We start from the raw sequence: 20,360 nt of genomic DNA on the forward strand, positions 1-20,360 counted from the left end.
GGGGGGCACAATCAGTCCGTGGTCTACAAGGCCCACAACGTCAAATCATCAGGGTAAGAAACATGCTTAATACAGTCACTATACTGAACTTCCTCTCAAAGTAGTAATAGCAACTACTATTTAATCCAAACACTAAGTTAGACATCTCTTTTTCTTTGCCCTTCCCTTCCTCCCTCCCTTCTGACCTTCCTTCCCTCCTTCCCTTCTTTCTCCTTGTCTTCTCTCTCCCTTCTCTCCTCTCCTCTAATCCCTCTGTCCTTTCTTTCCTTTCTTCCTCTCCTCTCCCTTTTTTCTCCTCATTCTCTCTCCTCCCTTCCTTCTTTTCATTTCAACAAATATTAATCAAAAGCCTAACTAGAAGCCAGGCACTATTTTAATTGCTTATTTTCTCATGTAAACCTCATGTAAGGCTCATGTACGAGCCTTATTTAGTAGATGAAACACTGGGCATAGAAGGTCACACAGATCACAGACAGCAGATCTGGTGTCCAAAATGAGTCCTGTTTCATCCCCAAATCTATGTTTAAACATTATGCTAAACACACATGCTATCCTACCCCTAAAGTCTGACCTGTTTGAATCTAAGTGTCATCCACTCACCAACCTGAGAACTGAACTGATTTGTCAGCTAGACTTAGAAAATATTAAGTACGTGGGAAACTACAATGACACTTTATTAATTCATCCAACAGAAATGTATTTGGCATCTGGTTTCTAGATTAAGTTCCATCATTTATTAGCTATGTAACATCAAGGCAGTGACTTAGTCTAAGTCTTGGTTTTATCATATATGACATGCAGATAGCAATATTGACCATGCTAATATATTAAGCTTGCTTTATAAATCAAAGGAGATATACAAAAAAATGTTGCAACTTACCTATATAAAAGTATATATAATTTCTAGGCCTTAACCACCCATTCCATTGCTGACAAAAGTTTAACTTTTCAAAGTCCAATGTCTTCTGAATAATGAACAGTACTGATAGGAAAAAATCTGTTATAAGACGACTGACAGGATGGATAGGGGAATTTCAGTCCCTGACAGAAGACTCCCCTTCCAGGTTCTTCTTCCCACCCTGCTTGTCACGCCAAATTACTACTAAGGAGGAAGTGGAAGTAACAGACTATAAATTGTTCCCTCTGCTTACTCTCTGGGCTCAGACCTCTGGAGACTGATCTCTGCTGAGCCCACCTGTGTAAAATAAACCTCCTCCCTTCCAAGATCTCCGAGTGTCGCTTGGTTCTTCTGCTGGGTGCTCCAGACCAGGTTCCATAACAATATCTCTGCACCAACCTAATACAAATTTGCTATTTTTTTATTTTAATATTTAACAATTTTATTACAGTATATTTAACATAGTAGCCTCTTAGTACCAGGTGAACAATACAGGAATTGAATAATTCCATAATCACCCAGTGCTCATTCAGTTGGATGTTCTTGTCCTGAGTGATATCCTGATGGGATAATGCATTCCTGGGTATTAGTTCTTTGTCAAAATAATATTGGTTCTAATTATGGGAGGGAAATTCAGATCTTAATTTCATTATAATAAACCCCCAAATTATTTCTTACTCTGCAGGTCAGGGTTATATGTGGAAAGCATGGATTATATCTGACTTTGAGTTTTCTGGAAACATTGCTAAACCATCAAGGATTAGGTTACCATGGTGAAATAAAGTAAGTTGATTTTTATTCACATAGTCCTTTATTAGGGTACCAAATACTGAAGTCTGTCTTTAGAAGTTTAGAAGTTTAGAAGCTATCAATTTCACTCGAAGACAGTTAAGGAATGTTCGCTTATATTAAGGAGAGAGGCTTTTGGTCATAGAAAGACAAAGCAGGAAACTTAAAGTTCCAACCATTATAGACCATCAAGAATCAGATTTACGATTCCATCATAGACAACTAAAAAACAGGACAAAATATATGAAACAATAGTTTTCAGATATTTGGCACCAGGCAGCACAGAACAGCAATTCCTGAAGAAAGAAAAATAAATAAAGTAAGCTAAGCTTACTGAACAAGAAGAGGAAATCAGAACCCAGATTCTTCTTCAGTTAAAGAAATGGTGTTTAGAGTTCAAGAAGGCCAAAAAGGCTAGAAAGCACAGTACAGAGTAGTGAAGAAGAGAGATCCAAAGATTTATCTCTGGAGATTTCTAAAGAGTTGCTCTTCAGTCTTCATGTGAGTCCTGGCTAACGTATCCATTTGAGGAAACTACCTAAAGAAAAAAAAAAAAAAAAACAGAAGAAAGAGACAACATTTTATAGATCTTGCACAAGGGTTGGGAATAGTTCATATTTCCACCAGTCAACTTAAAACAAATTTTTATAATTATAAGTTGTTATATGTAAGCCTCATGGTACACACAAAGCAAAACCTATAGTAGATATACAAAAGACAATGAGAAAGGAATCTAAGTATATCATTTAAGAAAGTCATTAAACCACAAAGGAAAAGAATAAGAAGGAACAGAGAACTACAAAATAACCAGAAGACAATGAACAAAATGGCAATAAGTACATACCTATCCATAATTACTTTAAATGTAACTGGACTAAATTCTTTTTTTTCAGCTTCTGAGGAAATTTTATTTTTTTTAATTTTTTTTTATTTTTTATTTTTTTTAAATAGTTTACTGTCAAATTAGTTTCCATACAACACCCAGTGCTCTTCCCCACAAGTGCCCTCCTCCATCACCACCACCCCTTTTCCCCCCTCCCCCTTTCCCTTCAACCCTCAGTTCATTTTCAGCATTCAACAGTCTCTCAAGTTTTACATCCCTCTCTCTCCCCAACTCTCTTTCCCCCTTCCCCTCGCCCTGGTCCTTCATCAGGTTTCTCCTGCTTTCCTGCCAGACCTATGAGTGCAAATATATGGTTTCTGTCCTTCTCGCCTGACTTATTTCGCTTAGCATGACACCCTCAAGGCCCATCCACTTTCCTACAAACGGCCATATTTCATTCTTTCTCATTGCCATGTAGTACTCCATTGTGTATATATATCACATCTTCTTGATCCAATCACCAGGTGATGGACATCTAGGCTTTTTCCATGTTTTGGCTAAATTCTTGAATCAAAAGATACAGAGTAACTGAATAGATAAAAAGAAACAAGATATATCTATATACTGCCTGTAAGAGATTCAATTCAGATGTAAAGACAACACACAGACTGAAAGTGAAGGAATGGAAAAAGACATTCTATGCAAATGTGAACCAAAAGAAAACTGGGTAGCTATAATTACATCAGATAAAACAGACTTTAAAACAAAGATGGAAATGAGAGAATTCATAACCATCAGAGCAGTACTACAAATATTAAAAAAAGTCCTCAGGCAGAAGAAAAATGATCATTTTGGATCTACACAAAAAAGTAAAAGCACTGGAAATAGTAAATGTATGGATGAATTAAAAATACATTTTTTATTTAAAAAACTCTTTAAAAGATAATTTATTATTTAAGGCTAAATAAGAAGACTATTCCATGGGATTAATAACATAAGTGTAACATTTGACAATAGCATACAAATCTGGGAGAGGGAAATGAAAATGTACTTGATAAGGTTCTTTTACTATAAATTAAGTAGTATAATTTTGTTTGAAGGAAGAATGTAATGAGTTAAAATGCTAATTAAAAAATAAAATAGAAACAAGCATATTTAAATAATATAAAGACAAAAAAGAGGAAAAGGACACAAATAAAATAAATGGAAAATAAATATCAAGATGTTAGATTTAAACCCAAACATATTAATTATTACATTAAGTATGAATGATCCAAATGTACCAATTTAAAGGCAGTGATTTTCAGATTCCATTATAAAAGCAAGATTCAACTAAATGATGTCTACAAGGAGCCCATTTAAAATATAAACATATAAGACATACTAAAGTAAAAGGAAGAAAATGATATACCATGCTAACTCTAATGAAATCAAAGCTGGATTGGTTATATTAATGTCAGACAAAGTGCATTCCAAAGTAAGGGATACCAAAAAGTCAACTCACCAAGAGGACATAATGAACCTAAATGTCCATGTCCTTGATAATATAGTTTTAAGTAACATGAAGCAAAAAAACCTCAAAGGGGAAATAAACAAATTCACAACTATAGTTGGAGAATATAACACCTCTCTGTCAGTAATTGACAGAACAAGCAGAAAATCAGTAATAATATTAAAATTTTGGACTAAATTATAAAATAGTTTGATATAAGTAGCAATTATGTAACATTCCACACAATAGAAGAAAACAGATTCTTTTTAAGCATACATGAAATATGCAAAAAACATACCATACTCTGAGCCACAAAACAAATGTCAGTAAGCTTAAAATGATGAAATCATATCAAATATGTTCTCTGACCACATAGAATTAAATTATAAATTAAAAGCAAACACAAAAATCCTGTATATCTCCAAAGATTATGAAACTAAACAACCTATGGTAAGAGGAAAAAGGGAAATTACAAAATATTGTGAACTGAATCAAAATCAAAATGAAAACATACCTGTAATTTTTAAGTGTTCTCTTTTTCTCATATTTTATATTGAATACATCAAAAATTAATTAGTAAATCAACTCTATGTTCAGAATATGCCCAGAATCCGGTCACTTCTCACCACCTTTATTGTTACTTCACTGGACCTCATTCAAGCTACTGTTATCTTTCTCCTGTATTACTAGAATAGCCTCCTAACTGAACTGGGCTTCTCCCTTCTCCCTAGTTTATCCTCAGTACAGCAGCTCCAGTGATCTATTAAAACCTAAAATAATTTAGATCATTGCTCTGCTCATGCAACTGCAAGAGAATCTTATTTCACTCAGAGGAAAGAAAAACAACATCAAAGTCCTCATAAAGGGTTCTACATGATCTGCTCCGCCATTGCTTCTCTGACTCCATCTATAACCTCCTTTGCTCATTCTGTGAGTTACCTTGTTCTCACATCCACCTTAGCAACTATCGTCTGAATGTATCCTCTACTTAAAGTGTTCCTTCTCAGATATCCTCATGCTAACTCACTCACCTTTATTTGTTTGTGTTATGTTTTTGGGTTTTTTTTGCTTTAATGTCACCTTGTCTGTGAGGCCTACACTGACCACCCTAGTTAAAGTTGTAGTCTCTCCTCCCTCTTCCTCTTAACCTGCACACTTCTGCTTTCTTCTACACACTTATCAACTTCTAATGTGTTAGGTGATGTATGATGTTTATTATTGTTACCAGTCGATCTCTGATAGCCTATAAGCTATAGTTCCAGGGGGCAGGCAGAATCTTTGTTTTACTCATTGATGTATCCTATGTGTTTACAGCACTGGCGGGCACATATTAGAATTCAATAAGTATTTATGAAACTGAACTGAATTAATGAAGGGATAGAATCTCAAAATAGTCTCAAGGATGCATACAGATACACAAATTGTGACTAGTCCCTCTCATGGTCAGATTGAGGAAGGCCATTCCTAACCACCTCATCAAAATCTGGTTTCTTGTGCTATACTCTCTTGTAGCACTCAGCTATTTTTTTTTCCTGAAACTTACCATTATTTGTAATTATGCATTTACTTATGTGATTTGTTACCTTAATGTCTAGATCATAATCTCCATGCTGGCAAGAAACATGACTGTTTCCCAAGTGCTACTCTAATCACTGGGAATACAAGCATGAATGTAACAGTCTCCCCCATCTTGAAGCTATATTCTTTTTTTTTTTTATTGAGAGAGAGAGAGAAAGAGGGAGAGAGAGCAGGGAAGGAAGGAGGGAGAGAGAAAGAGAGAGAGAGGATGTGAGTGGGGAGGGGCAGAGAGAGAAAGGGAGAGAAAGAATCCTAAGCGGACTCCATACTGTCAGCACAGAGCCCCACACTGGGCTCAGACTCACAAACATGACCTCATAACTTGAGCCAAGATCAAGAGTCAGATGCTTAACTGACTGAGCCACCCGGATGCCCTGAAGGTTATATTCTACTGGGGAAGAGAAACAATAAGTAAGCTGGAATGTGTGACCATCACAGTATGGTAAGAGCAATACAGAGAAACAAAGAAGTGTGAAGGTTAATGGGAACATCAATTGATAAATAAATGATGGGAGGAGGTTGAGCCTAGCCAATGAATTTCCACTAGACCAGCTTTGGACAGGAGAGTTTCCCTTCTCTAAGGTCTTGGGGGTGATTGAGTAAGGGGGAGGGAGGCGGTTAAGCAGCAAAAGCAGTAAAGTGGATTAAGAGCCAAGTTGAAAACCAGTAAGCTAAAATTGGGAATCCTAAAAAGACACCAATATAAATGGAGAAAATGCAAGTATCAGAGTTCACATTACACCTGGTACATAGTATATATACTTGATTAAAAGCTGGGGTCCAGAACCAAGATTACAGGAAACAGAGATATGAGAGTAAGAGTAAATGGGGAGCAAATGAGGTTAGGCTATGTATATCAATACTCTCAATTTCCCACTCTTTTATATGCATATCAGAGAAGCACACTGGTTTATTTATTCACCTGTCTTTGACCTTCAAAGGACATCAAACCATGAGAACAAGTGAAGAATTGCATTTATAAGTGATAAACCTGTTTCATCCTTAAATAGTCATTGGCTAAAGCTTCTTCTGTTGAATTAAATCCATTCCGTTAAGGGCTTTGTATGCAAACCTATATCCTTAAGAGATTAAAGATGCAATTTAGACACACATTTTAGGAGCTGAATGCACGAATCATTATTTTAGTACATATTGTCCATTAATCTGCTGTTCAATTGGGAACCCATTTGGAATGTGGCTGCTTGCTAATTAGCAGGATTCTAGTGCTGAGCTGCTTCCTGATTAAATGTCCTTTAGAATCAATAAAACATCAGGAGGGATTATGGTGATGTGGGATTAGCCCCATCTAACCAAATAAAATGAGTTGTGTTCCCTTCTTAAACTGTCATGTTGCAAGAGCTGATGAGAGGAGCAATTTCGTGAATGATGTTACAAAGTTGTTGTTTTTTGCATGTTTTTTTTTTAACACTGAGATTTTGTTTTTTGCCATTTGCCTACCAATTAGCAGAGACATTAGTGAATGTCTGCTAGGGTAAGGCGATTTTGAGAAAGACTTGATTACGATTTCAAATCTCTACCCTGAATCACCCTTATATAAAATGAGTGCAGGTTGTGTTGGATGGGAATTATTATCCTCATTCTTGGCCAGGAACACGTAAGTCAGAATTAGCATTTAATGTTTCTGTGTGACTTTGCAATAAGTGGTAATTAAGGAGGGCAGAGAGAGAACAGGAGGCAAACTAATACCCTAAAATTGTATTGGCAAAATTAAATGCTTCAAACCCTGTTTAAAACACAGGCACACAAGCCAAATTGTGTTGGGGGAGGGGATAAATAATGTAGCTGCTCCAGGAGCCGGGTAAATAGAGTGGAGCGATCGACACAGCCAGGAGCAGGACTTATCAGACACATCTGGCCCATCATGGAGAGTGCAATTAGGTTGAAAAGGACCGGTTTGATAATCCCAGGAACAACCAGAGGATTTTAGGAGATAAAGCAAACATGAGGTGTTTGATTCAGCAATTACTTGTAAATGGGAATTGAAAAATTGGTAGAGAGTGAGCAATTAGAGACACGTTATGGACCTGCCCATCGGCTGGGTCTCGGAAACCAGACCTGTCTTTTAAGAGTCCATTGATTCCAGTCTTCTCTTGCAGAAGTCAATATCCATATGGGGTGAGAATAATAATAATAATTTTCAATAATATAATTCCTATTACTATTAACAGCCAACATTTACATAGGGGCTTACTATATTCCAGGCAATGCTCTAAGTGCTTTACAAATATTAACTCTTTTAATCCTTGTGAATGCTCCATGAGGTAGGTACTATTATTTTCAAAAGAATAAATAAGGTAAAGAGAGGCTAAACCAATAGGTAACTGGTAAACAAATTCATCAATAAGGCTGAGTCAAATGCAGGCTCTCCAGCTTCAAAGTCTTCACTCTTAATTCGCTATGCTGACCCTCCTAACAAGTCTAGGAAACTCAGAAGCTTATAGATAGTGGCTAAGCACAGAGGATTTAGGCAAACTGGCTGTGTTTTGTGGCCGGCTCCACCCTTGGACTTGGTGCTAAGCATAGGCTAGATTTGAGGAGCTCAGTATCTCCTGTCGTCTCTCCTAAGACCCAGGAGAGGGATGAGATACAGACACAAAAGCTCTTAAGTTCCAGAGGAAGGTATGATCCAAAGAAGCCCAGGGCTTGAGGTAGCTTCTCCTCCCTGGCATAGCACTTCCTCTACCCCTCAGTCTCTGTCCCTAAGGGAACACAGCATGAGCTGTGGAAGCATATGGGTTGCCTAGATAGAAATCCTTGCTCTGAAATGCACTTGGACAAGTAACTAATTTCTCTTAACCTTAATTTCCTCGTCTGTCAAATGTAAAAAGAATTCTTTTGTATGGAATTGAGAATTTATTGCCCATGGATCAGAGAAGGGCTGTGCTTCTCACAGTTAACTGGAAGGCAAGAAGAATGCGACATAGCATCTATGATCAAGAAGGTGAAAACAAAGGAAGATGGTGGAGTGGAATGAGCATCCCAGTCACTGAATTAAATAACATAAATAACAACCAAAATAAACTCCTGACTTGAGAGTGTAAGGGATCGATGCACGTGGCACTTAATGTGACGCAGGCATGGGGCAGATACTTTGCAAGGCTTATCTCATTTTATACTCCCATCACCCCCATGAGTTATGTTTTTATACCCACATCACAGATGAGTAAACTGAGAGGTTCAGATACTATAAGCAAATTGTCCCAAAAGTTGGGCTTCTTTGAATTTTTGTTTCCTATTATAGACTGAATTGCATCTCCCCAAATTCATATGTTGAAGCTCTAACCTCCAGAATCTTATACTATGCCTATGTTTGGAGAGAAAGCCTTTAAAGAGGCAATTGCATTAAACAAAATGAGGCTATTAGGGTGGACCCTAATCAGATCTGACTGGTATCCTTACAAGAAGGGGAAATTTGGAAACAGAGACATGGAGGATGGGCTAACACAGAGAAAAGGCCATGTGAGGACACAGAGAGAAAGCGGCCACCTCCAAGCTAAGGACAGGAGCCTCAGAAGAAGTCAAACCTGCTGACACCTTGATTTTGGACTTCTTGCCTCCCAAACTGTAGAAAATAAATATCTGTGGTTTAAGTCCCCTAGTCTACAGCATTTTGTTGTGACAGCCTACCTACCTCCTCCTTCTAGCATATCTTGTACCGTTTCAGCTGCAGGAGAAGAGTATAGGATCCTTCAGGGCATGGCTCTAATGGATCAAATGTTTCAGATCACGACTTAACTTATGAATCTAGCTGTCTGAGAAGAGGTGGCACCTTTGCGCTATTCTATACTACATCGCAGCTGAGCCTGGCGGGGAACATGTAGGGGCTAATGAGAGGAAAGGAGGAGAAGAGTGTCTCAGAGGGAAAATCAGTATGTGTCAAGAAAAAGAAGCAAGCAAAAGCATATCAAGCCTGGAGAACTTGGTTTCAGCTGGAGCGTACATTTCACAAGGTGCAGAAAGGTAATGGGATTGGGAAGTCAGCACCAGCACACTTTTGCTTTAAGCCTGTATGGAGCTCACAAAGAAACATGTCATCTCTAATTAACTTCATCAAGATTATAAGGGTGTTTCTATAAAATAGCCCATGTTTTGTATGTTTGGTGTGTTTAGGCTTTTGTTTACATTTTCTTGATATATAAGACTTATTATATAAAATGTCATCCACTTAACAATCTATGATTAAAATTCCAATTGAATAAAAAAGGTGCCAAAAAAAGAAAAAAATCCACCAGTAGCAAAAACTAATAAGCACTCTAGTGTCAAAATTTAGAAGTAATCTCCACCAACTACAAGTAAATGGAATCTTGGAAAATCAGTGAGTTGGCGCCCATACTTTGCCTTGCCTACCTGTGAGAAGTTCAACAGACACAGGATCCCTTGTCCCTTCACCAGACTTCCCCTTGATTTGGAGGCCCAAGTCCCCACCAACTACAAAACGATACAGGCAGTGCTTTCTATAGCTGCCAGGGTACTCCTGCCCTTTTTCCCCCACCCAAGGATACACACATGTACACTTCCTCATAGACTGCTTTCCTGTACCTATGCAGAAGGCACAACTCCCGGGAAGGACAGAGCAGAAAGTCTGCATCTGTTGATGCATAATTCCTGGCATTAAAGTCATGTGGGTTGGAGCAGAGAGAGGGAGATCCCTGGTAGTTGTAAATGCTGAGTGTGTTGATTATTACATACACGCCCTTGGTCTCAACCAAGGGCCACAAGGCATCAGTGAGGGTTGTCACTCATTCCTTGACTGCAAGGTTAAATGAGCAGTGAATAGGGCCAAGGGAAAACTATTCAACTCATCTACTGGGTTGTGCAGAATGTGAACAGTTCCTCATTTGACAGTGAATAAAGAGAAACCCCCAAATATGAGGTCTAATTTTTAAAAACTCTGCAGACCATGCACAGGTAATGGCAATATGGTAGACTCCAAATAGCAGCAAACTTTTGGAAATGATTTACTCTAAACACTAGAAAACATTTAGAGAACCATTGGTGTTCTCTGTAGGCTGTATTGAGTCATGTCCTCTATTGAAACCAATTGGAAAATAATAAGTATAATGAGACTAAAAGCTTATTAAAATGAAATTTAGAAAAGCACTCACGTGAACAGAAGAAATTAGAAAGAAATTGGTAAAACATGTGCACTTTCAAGGAATCTGAAACGTCCACAGCCATATTAAGAAGTAACCAGGATTGGAGTGCCTGGGTGGCTCAGTTGGGTAAGTGTCTGACTTTGGCTCAGGTCATGATCTCATGGTTGGTGGGTTCAAGCTCTAGGTTGGGCTCTGTCCTGACAGCTCAGAGCCTGGAGCTGTTTTGGATTCTGTTTCTACCTCTCTCTCCCTCTCCCCCTCCCCTACTTGCGCACTGTCTCTGTCTCTCTCTCAAAAATAAACATATTTAAAAAAGGTAATCAAGATTGTAACTGTTTGTGTTGATATACATTAACTAGGCTAACTGTGATCATTTCTCTATATATACATATATTGAATCATTGCTATTCACCTGAAACTAATAGAATGTTACATATCAATTATATGTCAATAAAAATATGAGACATTCAAGGAAATCTGAATATTGCTGGATATTTGATGATATTAAGATATTTGTATTACATCTTTAGGTCAGCAAACCTTCTCTATAAAAGGCCAGATAGCAAATGTTTTAGGCTTTGTGGGTCTAGAGTCTATTTCTGCTACTCAGCTATGTCACTATAGTCTGAAGGCAGCCACAAACAATGCATGACAAATGGCTGTGGCTGTGTTCCAATAAAATATTATTTACAAAAAAAAAGAATCAATAAAAAGTAAAATTAACACTAGAGAAAAATCTAATACATAATGTCAAACTTGAGAGGTTTCCACAAAATTAGAAAAGAAAAACAGAAAAGAAAATGAGAGAAGAGAGTAGACATAGACGAATAAGAAAAGAAATTAAACCTAAGAGGCCTTGGCATCATGGAAGAAGAAACTAGAAAAACTGAACATGAACTAACAACAAAAGCCGCAGCTGAAGAAACTTCACAGAGATGGGACAAAAGAAAAAAGCTGTGTACAGATTGAAAGGATTCAGTATGACTAAGCTAAATTAAGAAAAAAAATGTATCCATTCTATTCTGACAAAAGTTTTGTGTTTCCAGAGACAAAGAAAATTATTTAAGGATGTAGGCCAAAAACAAAAGAAAACTAAACCAAAGCAAATATAGGAAAAAATTAATTTTAAATAAACCCAAATCAGACTGACCTCAAACTTCTGCAATAATAAATACCAGAAGACACTGGTGCTGTGTTCATGGGATTCACAAGGAGAAAAAAAAATGTAACTGAAACCAAATTATATTACATTCACGTGTAAAGGCCATAGCATACAATGGTTAAGAATGCAGGATGTGGAGTCAAAGAGCCGAGTTTAAATTCTAGCTACCCCACGGATCAGTGTGTCCTTGGGCAACTCACATGTTTCATAAGACAGTGGTCTAAATTAAATGAGATAATCCACACAAAGTACTCAGAGCACTAACTAAAAGCCATTTGAACTTAATAAATACAGTGGAAGTCAGAAGTTGAACTCAGATCTGCCTGAATCTAGAAACGAGCTCACATACCGTGTTGTTCAGTCCTGATCTCTCTGACTCTGCCTTGGGAATTTCACACCTGCCTCTGTGATTAGAATTATAGTATGTATAAGGGTAACTGGAACCCATTCGCACATTTAAATTGTCAATGGCTCTTTGAAGGTTTCAGGGAAATGGAAAGACTATGGAAGAAAAAAATATTTTATTAGAAGGAACCTAAGGTTTTCATTGGTCGCATAAATCCCATACACCATTTAAATCAGGCAGTGTCCCGTTTCAATACTTATAAAATTTTCTCACAGTCTCCTCCCCTTACTATTAGTGCTATTCAAGAAGGGGCAGGAGAGCTTCTGGTACCATTGATCCAGATGCCTTATCTCATATTTGATAACTCCTAATAGCTCTGAAAAATAATGTTGGATCGTGTGGAAACATCAGTGGAGCTAGGATTTGTTGTAGTGTTGTGGCTGTTTTTCAAAGGGTCAGAAGATGCCAAAGAGGCAGAAGAGGCAGTAGGCATAAGCCTGGCCCTCCTAGCGAGCATAGAAGACAGGGGTTTCTTTTATTGTCATTCACTTTCAGATCTGTGCTAATATCAGATCTTTGCATGATTATATACAATTCTCAAGAATGCTGCTTCTCCGGCTTTCTTTTCCTTGTCTAGCACTTCAGCAGTTGATATAGTCATCAGCTTATCTGGAATTGTGGTGCTGCATACCTATGCCTTTCTATTCTTGTGCCCCAAGTGACAGGAAGGTCCAGAAGCTACATTTTCTATACCAACTAAATAAATTTTCTGATTTGCGATGACATGTATAAGTTTTATGAGATATGAGAAAAACAAATCAGTTATGTGTCTAATGAATCATTTTTATTTTATTATCACATGACATTAGACCTCTTCTAGAAAATTCAGGGCTTCTATTTCTCACAACTTGCTCTTTACATTTGCTTGACTTCTGATGGACAAGGAAGAGATAAAAATTCTTATCAAGTACAGTCTGGTGGCTAGCAACTGAAACTGCCTTTTGCAAACATAAGCAAAAAGAAATATTTCTTTTTTTTTTAATTTTTTTAATGTTTTATTTATTTTTGATAGAGAGACAGAGCATGAGAGGGGGAGGGGCAGAGAGAGAAGGAGACACAGAACCAGAAGCAGGCTCCAGGCTCTGAGCTAGCTGTCAGCACAGAGCCTGATGCGGGGCTTGAACACGCGAACGTGAGATCTGACCTGAGCCGAAGTCGGAGGCTTAACCGACTGAGCCACCCAGGCGCCCCGCAAAAAGAAATATTTCAAAAGGATATGGAGTACATGAAAAATGAATAATACAGTGAAGAAATGGGAAGAAGACCTGAACAGACACTTCTCCAAAGAGGACATCCAGATGGCCTACAGGCACATGAAACAATGCTCAGTGTCACTCATCATAAGGGAAATACAAATCAAAACGACACTGAGATACCACCTCACACCGATCGGAGTTGCTAAAATGAACAAATCAAGAAACTATAGATGCTGGCGAGGATGTGGAGAAACGGGCACCCTCTTACACTGTTGGTGGGAATGTAAACTGGCGCAGCTGCTCTGGAAAACAGTGTAGAGGCTCCTCAAAAAACTATCAATAGAACTCCCCTATGACCTAGCAATAGCACTGCTAGGGATTTACCCAAAGGATACAGAAGTGCTGATGCATAGGAGCATATGTACCCCAATGTTCATAGTGGCACTTTCTACAATAGCCAAATTAAGGAAAGAGCCTAAATGTTCATCACCTGATGAATGGATCAAGAAGATGTGGTATATATGTATAACGGAGTACTACATGGCAATGAGAAAGAATGAAATCTGGCCATTTGTAGCAAAGTGGATGGACCTTGAGAGTGACATGCTAAGCGAAATAAGTCAGGTGGAGAAGAACAGATACCATATATTTGCACTCATAGGTCTAAGAGGAGAATCCTAACAGAGGACCATAGGGAGAGGAGGGGGAAAGAGAGCTGGGGAGAGTGACGGACACAAATCATGAAAGACTATTGAATACTGAAAACGAACCATGCACTGAAGGGGGAGGGGGATGGAGAGAAGGGGGTGATGGTCATGGTGGGGGCCACTTGTGGGGAGAAGCACTGGGTGTATTATGGAAACCAATTTGAAAATAAACTATTAAAAAAAGGATATGGAGTTATGCAAAAAACTGGGGGAAAATTAAAGTTTGGGAATAACGAGAACCCTAATTTTTCTTGAGAGAGAGAGATAGAAAAGGAAAGAGTGAATGAACAGGGGCAGAGGGAGAGGAAGAGAGAAAATCTTAAGCAGGCTCCATGCCCAGCACAAAGCCCAACATGGCGCTCAATCTCACAACCATAAGATCATGACCAAACCAAAATCAAGAGTAGGACATTTAACCAACTGAACCATCCAGACTCTCCCAGAACCAAAAATTAATGAAAGAGACAGAGACAGAATGGAAGAGAGGAGGAAGGTAGGGAGGGATGAATGGAGAAAGTGATAAATAAATAGAGATTAATTAGACAAGGTGAGTCACGACATTGGCTAGGGTAGGCTATGGGACCTTGACTCTAGTCTATCACCGCAGAAAAGATAAATGGAGGGTGGATGTTAGGCAAGCAAATGCATGTGATTTTCACTACCAAAGTGTTCCAAAGTACCTACAAGTCTTAAGTGACTCTCTATCACATGCACACATATTGCTTAATGCAGTTTCTGCTTGGAGATCTCACTAAACATTGTCTATTCACACCCAGCACCCATGTCTAACCCCTCCTATGTTTTTCCTTGTATTGCAATACTTCCCATTCTTGGGAAGACTACAAAAGAACATTTGACACCAAAGTTCTGGAATTGATTTAAGTTCCATCCGTGAAATGCAACTGCATGAGATTTGAAAGGCAAAGGGGCAGGGAGGGACATTTTAAGTATTTATTTTCTGCAGTAGTAGCAACTCCAGACCCTGACAGGCATCAGTTTTTCCAGCGGCCAAAATGGACTTTGTACTGCCTAGTTACCAACCTCATAGTCAGGGGCTACTGAGACATCAGTCAGAATTTCCTGCAGTTCACTGGTCTTGGGACTACACCTGCTAAAGCTGATCCTGAGCCGAACAGCAGATGCCAACCTCCATTCTACTGAGCCCTGCAATGATTTTGTGAGCACCTAATTTCCCCATATTAAAGCCCTTTCTGGTAGAAACAACTGAAGTAGTTTCTGTGTCCTGAATTACACTGTGAACAATACAGGTATCAAAAGGCTCCCCAATGTCACCCTCAATATAAACTCTAACCTTTATTGCACATTCTTCCAGAGCTTCTACATTGATCACCAATACTATGTTTTTTTTATTTTCTTGCACAGATGGCAGAATTTTGTTGAACTGTTGAGTAAAGCTTCCTCCGATTTGCCACATGATTTGCCTATAGGTGAGATGGGTTATTTTGTTCTCTGACAGACCTCCCATTTCCCAGAGCTCCTCTTGACTCTGCAGCTTCACTGCAGTGGTTTGCTTGTTGGGTTTCGTCTCACTGCTCCCAGAAATGTAAATGGCTCACCAGCAAAGAAACAATAAGAGTCAGAATTGCCTCACTGCTTATTCTTTTAGGCCAGTTATATCATGAAGGGCATAATCTTTCAAGTTCTATTACATCATGAAACATTCTCTCGTAATAGCCCTTTAAGATGAATGCAGCACACTTATAGAAGAAGTTGACATTATTTATTAGAATTCCAGATGCACAGTCCCTTAGATCTAGGAATCCCTCAGATAGGTGTTTATCCTACTGGTATCTCACAAAATAAATAAATAAATAAATAAATAAATAAATAAATAAATAAAATAAAGCCTCTTGCAAGATTTTTTGGTAAATGCTTCAAAAAATGGAAACAAAAAAACATTTTTAATGAAAAATAAGAATGGGAATAATGAAAAATCCTTCCAAGGACAATTTAATTAAATTACAGTATATGCAGTTGATAAAACTATGCAGCTGTAAAACAACATGGCTGGCCTTGATACAGGAAGATTTCCAAGACATATTATTAAGTGAAATTATAAAAATTAATTTGGGCAAAATATTTAGCAATTAGCAAGTTTTAAATATGACAGGTGAAAAAATATGCATTGATATTAATCTGCTGTTGCGATTTCTTTATTTACTACATCCATCAACCATTTACTAATTACCTTTTCGATCAAAATACAAGGTACCAAAAGCTTGAAGGGACTGGGGGTTCACCACACAAGCATTAGAAGATTCAAAGAGCAAAAAGTGGATGGTGTGTGAGTGTCCCTAGGGCTGCCATAACACAGTAGCACAAACTAGGGGGCTTATAATAACAGAAATCTACTCTCTCACAGTTCTGGAGACGAGAAGTCTCAAACCAAGGTGTCAGTAGGCACATGCTGAAAGCACTTGGAAAGAATCCTTCCTTACCTCTTCCTGCTTCTGGTAGCTCCAGGCATGGCTTGACTTCTGGTTGCTTAATTCCACTCTCCGCCTCTGTTTTTGCCCTCTCAGTCTCTCTCATGTCTCTATGTCTGTATCCCCCTCTCCTTTTCCAGATAAAGACATCACTGTTCATTGGATTTAGGGCTCTCCCTAATCCAGAATGACATCACCTTAACTTGATTACATAAAAAAGACTTCATTTCCAAATAAGACCACATTAATGGGTACCAGTGTTAGGAGACACAATTCAAAGCATGAATTGACAGCAGAGGGAACCCAGGTATTAGTAGCTATAGAAAGCAGCTATCATCCCGAGGGCTGAAGGAACACAGATAACGCGAGCTATTAGCAGAATCTTGGCTAGTACTCCTACATAGCTGACTCTAGGATCTCCAAGATTATGCCAAGCAGCTAAAGAAAGAATTTTGAAGGAGGTGCCACACAGCTGGTTCTTGGAATGCCACATAGTTTGAAGCTCAGTCCTTTACAAATGAGGCTGGTGCTTGGATGTGTGACAGAGCACCATGTGGTCAATACTGGGCCCACCGAAAGGGATGTGCTGTAGCTGTTAATCTGAATTTTGAGTTTCCACATACAATTAGTACTGAGAATGTTGAAAAGTAGTATAGCAGTAGCTCTCCCCTGATGCTGGACAGATAATAACAAACTCCAAAAACAACAAGTGAGTACTCCTACTCTACTCAAATTCCAATCTCCCTCCAAGTGTCTGACATTGCTGGAATTCAGCCTAAGGCCAGTGGGCCAGGGAATCTAGGAAATGTAGTCGTAGATCCTCAGCCCCGCATTACAGAAAAGAGAGACAGAAGGGATGTGCTAGAAGACAATAGGGTGCTATCAAGTCAGGGTTCACTTTTCATGGTGAGGTCTGTAATTTCAGAGAACTCACCTTTGTTGAAAAGACAAAACAACTACATCAAAAGATAATACAACAACAAATATTTTAAAATTTTTAAAGGTTATTTTTGACAGAGAGACAGAAAGAGTATGAGCAGGGAAGGACAGAGAGAGGGAGACACAGAATCTGAAGCAGGCTACAGGCTCTGAGCTGTCAGCACAGAGCCCGGTATGGGGCTTGAAGTCGCGAACTGAAATGTGACATATAACCTAAGCCAAAGTAGGATACTTAACCACCTGAGCCACCCAGACACCCCTCAACAACAAATATTTAAACCGAACACTCACTCCTTCTCTAATATAAGCCGGGCCATTTGACGCATTAGTTAAACAATAGACATTTATTTTCTCACAGTTCTAGAGACTAAAAGTTTAGAGTCACAGTGTCGGCAAGCTTGGTTGCTTTGAGGCCCCTCTCTTTGGCTTGCAGATGGCCTCTTTCTCACCTACATCCTCACATGGTCTTTTCTCTGTGCATGCACATCCCTGGTGTTTCTGTATGTGCCCAAATTTGTGGTCTTATAAGAATACAAGCTAGATGTTATCCTCAATGTAATGGCTTCAATTGGACTAAATCATCTCTTTAAATGGCCTGTATCCAAATACAGTCACATTCTGAGGAACAAGGGTTTAGGGTTTCAACATAAGAATTTGGGGAGACATGTGGCATAGAAAACTGTATAAAAATACGGGTTGAAGTCACACTTTTACAACTAAATAATCACCTTATATTGGAACACTTATTTTACTTCTCTTGGACCCATTTATCTCATCTGTAAAAAGAACCGAAAATTTGAAGGAAATAAAAACCTGCCCTACTGCTCTGATGAGGTTAAGTGTGAGTCTGACAAAAGGTTTTGGGAAATATTGCACTCTGCAGAGTGAAGGGACTGCAGCAATGCTGTTGTTGCATTGGTGTTGTCATGGCCTGTTGCTGGCTTAGAAACTTAATGCCTGATCTCTTCCCATTCTGTATTGCTAGAGCGATGCTGGCAAGTGCTCTTACTCTCAGGGGGGCCTTTTATCTGCCAGTTTTCTAGGTCCACAGGTGAGTGTTATGAAAGAAGTTACATTGTAAGAAACTAAAGGCAGCTACTCATTTTGAGTGTGAAAATTTGTGACTTTTCTCATTCTGGGGCGTGTTTTCATTCAAAAGTTCTATGATAACCTATTAAAATGATTCATTTTTATATATAGTGCCTCATATCACAAACTTTACCTCATTTTGACCCACAAGAATTCTATGAACGTGTTTTATAATGTACCCATGATTATCACATAAATACTTAGTATCTATGACTTATGCTAAAATATAGAATGGACTAGTTTACAGCAAGACCAAACCTATTGGCAAGATCAACCTAAAGACTAGATAAAAGACAAAACAGTATTTCTCTGGGAGTTATTATTTGGAATTCAAATTGAATATCATATAGAAAGGAGAAAAAAAACCTTGGGAGAAGTTAACATCATATAAAATATTTAGAATTATTCATATAAAATTTCCAAATTCAATTATAAATAATCAGGAAGGATACAAAACAGAAATGGACTTTCAAATAACTGTAATTAATATATATAAGAAAATGGATAAGATGGAGAATTTTAGCAAATAAATCTATAAAAGGAATCATATGGAATATCTAGAAGTAAAAAATATAAAACCTAAATTTTAAAAACTCTGCAGATGAGTTGAACAGACAGGTGGGCATAGCTGAAGAGAGGATGAGTGAACGGGAATATAGTTAGGTAGGAAATATCCATATTGAAGCATGAAGGAGAAAGGATAGAATGTACAAAAAAGTTTAGGATACATAGGAAGTAGCAAACATATCCAGTATATATGTAATGAAGTCACAGAAAGATAGGAGGAAGAGAATAGAGCTGAAGCACTATTGGAAGAAATTATGACTGAGAACTTTCCAGACCTCAAGCCACAGATCCAAAAAATGCTGTGAACTCCCATGAAAACAAATACAGACGTGCTTAGACCCCTCCAAACAAGCTATGGACTGAGGTCTACAATAGTATTTCATAAAAATGAAGTATATCCAAGTTGAATTTTTTCACTGTGGAGCCTGTGAGTGAGGATGAGGAAGAAAAAGCAGAAATCACAGAGCAGGGATATAGCAAGGCTGCCGATGGGGGGAATGACAGTAGCCTCAAAGGTTCATTGATCCTCTCAAACATCTCTTGAAGACCTATCACTCAACACAGGAAAATGACTAAGAGTTTTGTCTCCCTTTCATTATGGAAAAAAAAATAATCGTAGTCATCCCTACTTAGAACTATTTATATAGAAGAAACAGAAAAGCCAACTCGGCTGAGATAATACAGAGGTTTGGTTTATCTAAATAACAAGTCTGACAGCAGCAAGAACCATAGGCATGGTTTGATCTAGTCATTTAAATGATAAAATCCAGGCTCTGGCTTCTTTCTGGCTCTCTGCTCTGTCGTACATGGTGCTGCCACCATTGTTAGGCTCTACCTGGTGGAGCCCCAATCCTCCAGGCACTTCTTCTGCAGGCACAAAATAGCTTTCACAGCTATGGTCATCACTTTAACAGCACTCACTCTTTCTGCCCATCCTTCACAGAGGAATTTTACTAGCTGAGAAACTGTAGTGGATGTCTCTTCTAGTCTCAGATGCTTAGATTAGATTTTTATGTCCACCTCTGAACCAAGACTACGATTAGGTTAACCATGAGAGTCTTCAACCAACCAGAGACCAAGCTTGGAGTTGGAACTGGGGTAGGGGTGGGGGGGTGTCATTCTTACCAAACCACAGCACTAGGATGGGGAG

At 38.4% G+C, this 20,360-nt stretch overlaps 1 protein-coding gene across 1 annotated transcript in view; it reads left to right on the forward strand.

The window, feature by feature from the left end:
• Positions 1–20,360, forward strand: part of C8H1orf87 (chromosome 8 C1orf87 homolog) — an 80,512-nt gene that overhangs the window by 46,607 nt on the left and 13,545 nt on the right. Inside the window, 2 exon segments of the mRNA XM_029946026.1 lie at positions 1,584–1,681; positions 15,552–15,616. Coding sequence (XP_029801886.1) covers positions 1,584–1,681; positions 15,552–15,616 — 163 coding nt within the window.

This window comes from Suricata suricatta, chromosome 8, assembly GCF_006229205.1.
Source record: "Suricata suricatta isolate VVHF042 chromosome 8, meerkat_22Aug2017_6uvM2_HiC, whole genome shotgun sequence".
NCBI lineage: Eukaryota > Metazoa > Chordata > Mammalia > Carnivora > Herpestidae > Suricata > Suricata suricatta.